The sequence below is a fragment of the Ylistrum balloti genome, unplaced genomic scaffold (assembly GCF_031769215.1).
Source record: "Ylistrum balloti isolate Yb309-2 unplaced genomic scaffold, AGI_CSIRO_Ybal_v1 Utg369674, whole genome shotgun sequence".
NCBI lineage: Eukaryota > Metazoa > Mollusca > Bivalvia > Pectinida > Pectinidae > Ylistrum > Ylistrum balloti.
In genome coordinates, this window is record NW_026781918.1 from 828,962 (window position 1) to 839,584 (window position 10,623).

At 34.5% G+C, this 10,623-nt stretch overlaps 1 protein-coding gene across 1 annotated transcript; it reads right to left on the reverse strand.

Annotated features, from left to right (window-relative positions):
* Positions 1-228: 228 nt before the first annotated feature.
* LOC132563556 (glycine receptor subunit alpha-3-like) lies at positions 229-7,483 on the reverse strand. Its single transcript, XM_060228300.1, has 8 exons — positions 7,386-7,483; positions 6,025-6,095; positions 4,454-4,521; positions 4,079-4,305; positions 2,771-2,853; positions 1,506-1,643; positions 939-1,318; positions 229-506 (listed from the first exon to the last, which is right to left on the reverse strand). Exons 1-8 carry the CDS (start codon positions 7,481-7,483, stop codon positions 342-344), a joined length of 1,230 nt encoding a protein of 409 aa, XP_060084283.1. The 3' UTR covers positions 229-341.
* Positions 7,484-10,623: the final 3,140 nt, after the last annotated feature.

Sequence of the window (10,623 nt, forward strand, 5' to 3'; positions counted from 1 at the left end):
CTACCATATAAAACATGTAAAAACCTGTAAAACACTATTAACCTATCAATATAACATATTTCTTGTGACACATTCAAAGTTCAAAGGTCATAGACGTACAAGATGTATTTAATAAAGAGGCACTTGAGGAATGCTACATGATTGAATTAATTCTGCAATATTGATGCAGGTTTGACAATAGAATCCAACACATAAAACTCTTGATTATATTAATTACTTGATGCATAATATTATTTCATATAATGTATTTTGTACAATCCATGCAAAATAAAGTGATAGATATCAGTTGGACAATACCTAATATTTTGAAAGTACTATGTAACGATACAATGCCAAAATATTTAGTTCGACGTGAAAACAGCGTAATAGAGCCAAAATCCAAGATTGAAAACACCAAATGAAATAGGAAAGACAACTCTAGATAGTTTATCTACCTTCTTGCCTTTGTCAGAGAGGTCATGTAGCACAAAAGTATTCAGTTTCTCATTTTTCTCTCCGGGCAGACCCTGAAATGATAATCAAATGAAGACGAAATGGTTTTAACGTACAAGTTATTCAATAGGTCAGATACAATGGTCATTATTAAGTGATTGAGCCTATACAAGTATAAAGTAGTAATAAATCGATGGTGAAATAGGTATAAGCTATCGTGTTGAAGTTTACCTGGAATTTTAAAACTATATTTATTCCTTAGCGAGTTCGTTTGTTATTTTATATTTACAAAGTACAATGCACACACACACACAGATACCTGTTTTATTAGTTCATCTAATCACTATGGTAATGACAGGTGAACGCGATGTGTCGTTCTTGATCGATCATTTCATTTGAAAGCTCTCTTTTACAATGAAATTAATCTATAGTGTCGTTATTGTCAATACCTTAGATGGTGGCATCCTACAACAATTTATGATTTCGTTTCAACTTCATTTACTTACCGATGCCACCAAAATGCCACTCGTATCCAACTTGAGAGCAGTCACCAATTTGGAACGTCGTTTACGTGACAGAACATTTACGTATGCATATTCAAGGAGAGAGGCGAAAACAAAAACGAGACATATAGACATCCAAACGTCTATTGCTTTCACATAGGAAACATGTGGAAGGGCGGAACGTGCACCGGAACTTTGCGTTGTTATGGTGAGAACTGTGAGAACACCCAATGAAACCCGAGCAGGCGTTGCTTCAGCGTCCACCCAGAATGAAACCCAAGACAATATGACAATCAAGATACTTGGGATGAAGATCTGAGCGATGTAATAACCATTGTTCCTTTCGAGGTAAAGATAGGCCTCAAGACAAGCAAATTTGCCGCCTGTTTAGAGAGAAAACATGCTGAGCTGTAAAATCGGAAACTGTATCCACAAGTAAGGGAAAATTGTCTAGTCTCTGCAATATATATCGTGCAACTTACATGTTTCGTTTGGGATCCAGCAATGGATGTATAACACACGAAATATGTGGACCAATTAAATTTAGAAACCAAATAAACGGTTACTCACTTTCGCCGTAATCTCTAGTACAGGTACTTAACGATATATCATTCTTGAAAAAGAACTGCGGTAGTAGTCGATCGGACATTATCTTGACAGCTTCGGAGGGACGCCACAGAAACACTACATTCTCTGTAGTATAACTGTCTGTAAACAAGATTTCATATTTCGTTTGTTTAGACAAGAATATTTCAGGCTTGACTCATTCACACTAAAGTACAAGTTGTAGAGATTTCAGCCTTGACTCATTCACACTAAAGTACAAGTTGTAGAGATTTCAGCCTTGACTCATTCACACTAAAGTACAAGTTGTAGAGATTTCAGCCTTGACTCATTCACACTAAAGTACAAGTTGTAGAGATTTCAACCTTGACTCATTCACACTAAAGTACAAGTTGTAGAAATTTCAGCCTTGATAAATTCACACTAAAGTACAAGTTGTAGAGATTTCAGCCTTGACCCATTCACACTAAAGTACAAGTTGTAGTGATTTCAGTCTTGACTCATTCACACTTAAGTACAAGTTGTAGAGATTTCTGTCTTGACCCTTCCACTCTAAGGTACAAGTTGTAGAGATTTCAGTCTTGACTCATTCATACTAAAGTACAAGTTGTAGAGATTTCAGCCTTGACTCATTCACACTAAAGTACAAGTTGTAGAGATTTCTGTCTTGACCCTTCCACACTAAAGTACAAGTTGTAGAAATTTCAGCCTTGATTAATTCACACTAAAGATTTCAGCCTTGACTCATTCACACTAAAGTACAAGTTGTAGAGACTTGACTTAAAGTACAAGTTGTAGTGATTTCAGTCTTAAAGTACAAGTTGTAGAGATTTCAGCCTTGACTCATTCACACTAAAGTACAAGTTGTAGAGATTTCAGCCTTGACTCATTCACACTAAAGTACAAGTTGTAGAGATTTCAACCTTGACTCTTCCACACTAAAGTACAAGTTGTAGAAATTTCAGCCTTGATTAATTCACACTAAAGTACAAGTTGTAGAGATTTCAGCCTTGACCCATTCACACTAAAGTACAAGTTGTAGTGATTTCAGTCTTGACTCATTCACACTAAAGTACAAGTTGTAGTGATTTCAGTCTTGACTCATTCACACTTAAGTACAAGTTGTAGAGATTTCAGTCACTCTAAGGTACAAGTTGTAGAGATTTCAGCCTTGACTCATTCACACTAAAGTACAAGTTGTAGAGATTTCAGCCTTGACTCATTCACACTAAAGTACAAGTTGTAGAGATTGTTATTGAAGTATAACTTACAACTTTCAATGGCTATAAGACAATGCTGAGAATCCAACGGGTAGGCCGAGAGCTTCATATCACAGGACAATGTCATTGATACCCTGAATGATCAAAAGAATGATGACACAGATTGAATTATATTTCAATTTTTATAAATGAAACAACCAAATTTAGTCTTTTTCATTTTACTCATGACTTTGACCAGATTAACATCGATCTGTGGGCATGAATGTTTACTGATTATATAAGGGGAGCGAAGCCGTACACACTTGATGTAAATTGTTGAAAACAATTAATCCTATTTGTTCGAGATTTAAAGGAAATAACACAAAAAGAGAAATTATATACAAATTATATACAACTTATAGATGGTTGCCGTCAAATTTGAAGCGAATCGCGATAGAGAACCGTAAAACTCAGAGGATCCGTTAATACTCCACGCTACTCTCTGAGCATGGTCGACAAAATTTAATATTACAGCTGTTAAACAGAAAATGTGTTACAAAATCGTTTTTCGCCTGAATAATACTATTTGATCAGTCTTTAATGACGGACTTTCTTAACCCAAGCCATTGCACTTGAAACAATTCTATTAACTGTAGACTTCCACATATTCAAATGGAGGAAAAAGCTATATTCATCTGATATCTGATAATTGATTAGTCCATTTCTTCTCTTTCGGAGATGGACGCAGATTCTTTTGAGATGAACTAAGCAGTTCAATAGATTTGTCTCAAAAGTAACTTAAATCATCATCCGATGAAATCGACCAAAGCAAAAATCAATGATAGAATTAAGTCCTCATTCACTTTGGGGTTTGGCCGGGGAAAGGGAGGGGGATAACTGGCATAATGTTATATTCGCAATTTGCACGAAAAAAATTTACCTGACGTTGTCGAAGACAGTTCTGTTAGAATAAAGATTTATGATTCTGTAAGGTACTGTTACGTCATGAAATATTGCTATGTTTCACCTTCGGTTTCAAATTTTTGTTCCTATTCCTAATAAGAGGAACATTTCCCGGGTACAGTATCCCTTAAATAGTTATGCTTTTGGATGGTATAGTACTGATGACATTGGTGCCCGTTAAAACATGTCAGTATCTCCTTTATCAACACTTTTAATTTGTCATTGTGTTGGCTATACGATACCATTGATAGACATATGTCCTCCAACGGTTCTAATAAATTACTCATCATAAATTTTACGTGTGGCATGACTGCCGCTCCTTCTTGAGTTCTGTTATTTTTCCCCAACATGTTTGTTTTTGCTGTGTTTATGTTCATTGTTGTTGTAAATCACCTTACCTCACTGACAAACATTTACCTGACGCTGTAGAAGACGGTGCCGTTAGGATAAAGTTGCATGAGTCTGTTAGGTACTGTCACGTCGTGAAAGTCAGCTTTCTTCTCGTTAGAAAAAATGGTGTCTGGAACCCAAACCTTGTCAATCATACGACTGTCCAGTTCCAACATGTTCATCCCGGGTACTTTGGGGTACGTCAGGCGCTTGTCAACCCATTTTTGACGAAGGAATATTGTTATCGTATAGTCCTGAAAAATTTCAATATTGTTACATTCAGTTTATAAACGTTCACTAAATATTGTGTTCATCTACTGTTTCCGACATCAAACAAACACGTTTACGTAGAATATCGCTCTAATAATGTATTAAAATCACCCTCCTTATCTATCGACTTACCATTGAAACCTCTTTCACGGAGTCCATACTCATTATGTAAATCTGAATAGTCACTCTTGTGGCGATATCTGTTGAAAACAAACGTATATTACTGGCATGCATATAAACACTTAATTCAAATTCCATTGCGATCAAGCGAGGGCAAAATGTAAACAAAAGAAGGACTTTCACCCATAAACTTTGCAAACTTTGTCATGTTTGGAATATTATTGGATCAATGCTCGTTTTAAGATCGAGACTGAGAGTTTGGAATCTTTGAGATGTATATATTGTTAGAATATGCTTAAATTTAAGCATGTTCTAAAAGTTGTTAATAGTTCAGGAATCTTCAACATGCACTTATTAACATTAAATCATTATTATCAGATTACTATCAAAATTAAACACTGAGACTGGTCTTAAGAAAATTTGAGATCCCAGGTCAAGGTGTTTCGGAACGTATACATCTTCGACAAAATATCTCTTGTTGGTGAAAACTGTTAACTAGACTGATAAACATGAAAGTAGAAGGCGTAATTACGACGTAATCATTCATTTATATATAAGTTCTGGCTCAAACAGCTGTCAATAGTATTCATTGTTACTAATGCTGACGTAAATATCACAGAAGAAGAAGAAGAAGAAGAAGAAGAAGGAGGAGGAGGAGGAGGAGGAGGAGGAGGAGGAGGATAATGCAATATATATTACTTTTGTTATTCATTTTAAATCAAAAGGAAATATTTCCGTAATTTTTTTTTAAATAAAAGATACATAGGAATGAGTTAAAGTCTATGATTCCATTACTTATATATAAAATGTACAACCTGGTATTACACCCAGGAATAATTAATCATTGTTCACATGCATAACGATCGAGTGTTTATACAAAGTTTATCTAATAAGTATGTTTAACGAAAGAAGACCTCTTTCCTTTATTGTTTCGTTTTATCACCGCGGCAACATAACTAGTAACAGGTGAATAGTTTAGATGTTTAATGGAAATAAACCTAAGATTAGGACAATAAGAGCCGTATGTTTTACCTTTTCATTGTTTTATCCTATTATTCAATTCTCTTATATATCATCGTGTTATTATAATAAAGGGATGGTAAAATATAACACACATGCATATTACGGATATAAAGTTAACAGAATAAAGTTTTCCTCAATTCTTTGGAATCACGTGTTGTGGGACTATTTTTACTCGACGTTTTATACAGGCAACTTTTAATTAGTATTCTTCTATAATTCCGACATGTTTTTAGATATGACATTTATTATTGATGGAATGATCCAAATCTGACATGAACACAAATTAACCGTAGAATTAGTGGAAAAGGGTTAACAAAAGACATTGACATATTGAGGTATCAAAGAAAGCATTTGGAATTTCGGATGAATTGTCCCTTGATTTAAACCTTCAAACGCTTACAATGTTGTTATAACAGGTGATATAACAGTTTGTAGCAAAGTATCTTTGTCATTTTAATAGTTTCAGTGTGATGGACTAGTAGCCCTACATTCATGAGACAGCATGAATACGTGCTGTTGTTAACCCCAAGCTGTTTCACTTTGGTACAAACGCTACTTACCATCTTCGAACTCTGGTGACAGTCTGGAATCATATCTACTTTCATTCAACAGTTTCTTGATAACAGCCTGTCTGCAAACAAGGCAGTGGTCAACATATACTTGTAAGACACATTTTTTACTGACAACACAATGAATAGTAGGTTGCATAGATAACAGGTCAAGTTAAGTATGGAACAACACTTTAACAATATCAACATAGGCCTAAAAAAATTTTCCACTACGTTTTAGAGTATATATAAAAAAATAAGTATATTGGTTAAAGAAATACTTTCAGATCTTGAGGATAAGCTTTTATTCCTTTTTTCATTGTTGTGTAATATCGATGTTTATTGCTGTTACAAAGCTACACTGATAAAAGTAAATTAAACGATGATTATCTTTCAAGCCAAAATCGTACTATAAGCATTTCTTTGGCCAGGTTAGCCAAGAACCAAGACTAACACGTTGAAATTCTAATTTCTTACAGTGTAGTTGTGACTCTTTTAAGACCGCCTAAGCTTTAATTTACTTTTCCCTGTAATGGATTCTTGGCTTATTCCAAAAAATACAATATGCCAAGTTAACTTGGAAACAGTCACGAAAAAAAGCTGATGTTTTAATTTCATGCGACATAAGCATGTGTAACTTTTAGATAGTTATCGTATCTGCCACAGCCAGCACGATATCCCAGTGAAATTGACGTATGTTTCCCCCAGGTCACCTCTTCCAAACATGCGCACGCATGTCATTTTCCATAAAAGAATAATAATTATAGCATAAGATAGCGAGGGCTTGAAAACTAATTTCTCGACTACTGAGGATGGAAATGAAGTCAAGAAGCTGTTTAAAACATGTACAGCTCTCCCTGTGACAGCGTTAATTCGTTTAGTTGTAGATTTCGGTACACCAGTTGGTTCAGGCAAGCTGTATTGTTATCAAAAAGAACAAAAGAACATGACAAGGTTGAATTGGATTCTGCTTTGTTTTTAGTCTCATGGTGTGTTGGTATCTCGGCGTGAACACTGCCAAAGTAATTCCTCATGTCCTAGCCCCTTCGCTTACGCCTTGTCTACATGACTATCTACCATATGACTACGGGACCTGTGATATCCCGATCTGTAGCAAAATGTAATGTAAATGTTTCGTGATTTGACAACGTTCATTACTTTTGCCAATATATCAGACGAGAGCGTGAAACGTTTATCATATAAGATAATTAATTTTCTTCATAGACCTTTGATTGTTTCAAAGAGGGGATTTTCAACTTCAAATCCTTTGTATTGTACATGACATGAATTACACTATAGATCATAGAGCTAGATATAAACGACACAGAATCTACATACTTCAGTTAACTCTGCAGATGTTGTGAATGAAATACCTTGTTCGGTTGCAGCTATGGAGCTCATCACCTTTCAGAAACTGTACCAACACAGTCACCGCAATGAAAGCGTCCAAAATATTCCTCAACCCGTTCATTTTTTCTTCATTTCGTATCTACCACATTTTGTGTCTATGTTCCCAACTTTCAACGTCCACACTGTTGAATAGCTCTCCCTTCAAATAAATGCTACACAACACGACGCATAGAGCGCTGTACATGTTTGCTAATAAATTTTGCATTGATATTGTATAATGCTGATCAATCATTTAACTGATCAGATCTATGACATCCATCTATTAATGCCTACTACAATGTCAGGACGTGTAGGGGTACAATTGTATTGGCCTCATTTTTCCTGTTAATATCACGTCGATCGTCACTGCATTTTAAAGCAAACATCCCCTAACAATCGCCCTATGTTATTGATCTTAACGTGATATGTTTGTATTTAACCTTTCAATAATTTAGCATCGATATTTCTCGTGTATCCTGTGTTGATGGTTCATATAACTGTATGTACGAAATAGCAGGCAAATACCAAACCGTGCTTTTATTTCAGCGGCTGGAATAGGTTTGTAACCAAGAACAACGGCATTAAAAAAACAAAAACAAACAAAAAAACATTTGAAGACCGATTGGATTCTTTACAAAAACCATTGGGTGTCCATCATGTTCGAACAACATTTTACTCGGTTCTCCTCTCATTATAACGAAGACTACAAGTGGATTCAACTGATATTGCTTCTGACAGCTTGGAGACTTCATATGATTATTATTTCTCTGTGTGGCTATTGGTGATATTTTTGTTCATTAGATTACCCCATTATAACGGTTTTAATTAAAGTCTAAAAAATAAATCCTTACTAAAATTGGTATTTTCATGTTGAAGTGGACAATGTGAGGTTTCATTATTTTCATAATAATATTTTAGCTTTGTGTTGGAGATTACTATTTGGGCAGTCTCGAATCTGTGTCTTCGCACCAAACACTAGCCGAACAGGAAGTGAAACAAAGTTGAAGTGTTAGGTTGGAATTAGCAATATATTTTGCATTTTTAGTATTTTTAAAGTTGGTAAACATGACAATCACATGTCAGAAATAGGAGGAACTTTTTTATTTACACAATCTTTATTCCTCTACTATGACCAATGATTTCAGGAAAAATGCAAATTAACCGTTTCCTGTCACCTTACATACTTCAGTCGATTCGATATACCAGGCCCTGTCCCTAATATTACGAATTTTGAACAAGATGTCATCCATTGAATGACAAACTCGTAACACATGGTTTAAAGAGATGCAGGTTGGTGAAAATTATGGGGAAGTTTAATGGTCGTTACGGTGATCTCATTGAGAAATATTCTATCTTCCATATGAAGCTGGACGTGTGTGATGTCCTTTAGTTTCCTGTTGGTTCCGCTGTTATATATATATATTGTTCTCATTTAAGAACATTTACCTGGCGAGTGTCCTCGATGAAACATAAGACGCTTACACTTCGAGAACACATGGCCTTCTTTTCCGTGTACTTTTTCAGGATTATGCTCACATGTTGGTATTTTATTACTTAAAGCTTAGAACAAAAAATATTTTTTCCCGGACTCAGAAAATTGAATATTGCTTTCACTGTATTTATCTTGTTTTCGCATGTTTTTCTATCCTCGAAAAAAGCATAACAATAGATACTTTTGGAAATCATCATTTTTAGAGTGTTTTCCTTACATATATCCTTTTTGTGTGTCAATGCATACGCGTTGTGACAGAGTGTTAGAACTAACTTCAAGTCCAAAAAGCTGACAGAAAAACTTATCTTTAAAAAAATTACGTGTACTTGAGAAGTAACAATACACATGAAATAATTTTTGACACCAAGCTTAACATCTTTAGTATCTCATATGCAACAGTACATAGCCGCTTATAAGGTTGTTTCTTTTAAAGATTTTTTTTAAATTTAACATTAATAAATAAAATTCTGTAATCATCATACTTAGATTTAAAGCTTGTTCTAGATCTTATTTTCTATGCCTGCATAGACGTGTAATTACGCTGGAATAACTACATATTTTATTTGGTGGGCTCATGTTCATCGGCAAGTCAGTGTAGACTAATGACTTGAGAAACTGCTACTAACCACTGTTTAGTGTTTTAGATGTAATGAAGTCATTCGATGGATATCCAGTAATGCTTTGATAAACACATGTTACAGTAAACTAGAAATTCCTATATGTAATTAAGAATCAAGATATTTTTGTACTTTGGATTTTGAAAGTATTTTCTTGGCTTTCTAACAGATTTTACAAAAGATGCCCTGTGTGGTCATGACATAGAAAGCATCACCGCACTACACCAAGTCGGATGAATCCAATAACATGTGGATTTAAAAAAAATCTGCCTAACAAAGTTTTGGGAACTTTGTTGAACAGAAGTTTTATTTTCATCACAATGATCGCATTGGGAAACATTCTATTTTTGCGCGATATGATGCTGATGCTCGTTAGGATGCCTGGTGATTCAGTTGCTATTTATTTATTTTGTTTTGTTTGTTTTTTACATTAGGGAACGTGACATTGCTTACTTCAGTTAACAGATATTTAAATATGGCGATGTCCTCGTTCAAGATAAGGACGCTTGTCCTTCCTTAACACCATATTTCCCTCCAATATTTTTCACGGGTGACTGGTTAAATCGACCTTACCATCCTATTTTCGTCGAATTTTAGTTTGAATCAATATACGGTTGATATGTCAGTATTTTCTTTTCTTTTTTCGTTTTTAGACAATGATCCATTCTTTTCATTTTAAAAATTCACCGAGACAATTGTCATTCTAAATGTCATGTTAACTTAAACTTTCCTTGCCTATCTAAAACGACAGTTTTGAAAGAAAAAAACCTTTAAGCTCCACAATTGAAAATTCAACGAGAAGGTATTAAGATATCTAACTGCCGTCGATATGCGGTTCTTCTATTTTCATAAAGTCAACATACAGATTTCCCTTTTCTCTTCAAAACCGTATTGCACTGCACAAGGATAGGAGACCGATGAAACTCTATGAATATTTTATTTTGGAACCTATCTTAAATTCTTCAACATAATTATTGAAATAGAGCGGAAGTATTAAGGAGGACCTTAATTGAATTCTGTAATCATTTATTTATATTTAAATTTCATTTTAAAATAATTTTGAAATTTCTTAATCGTTGCATATGACTCTAAATTGTTACAACGTATAGATTT

Bases quoted from the DNA above. Each gene is read 5' to 3' on its own strand.
- LOC132563556 (XM_060228300.1), bottom strand. From the start codon at position 7,483: ATGAACGGGTTGAGGAATATTTTGGACGCTTTCATTGCGGTGACTGTG. The intron at 6,096-7,385 runs GTATTTCATTCA...CCTTGTTTGCAG, and splicing joins CATAGCTGCAACCGAACAAG to ACAGGCTGTTATCAAGAAAC. The intron at 507-938 runs GTAAGTAAATGA...TTATCATTTCAG, and splicing joins GTGGCATTTTGGTGGCATCG to GGTCTGCCCGGAGAGAAAAA.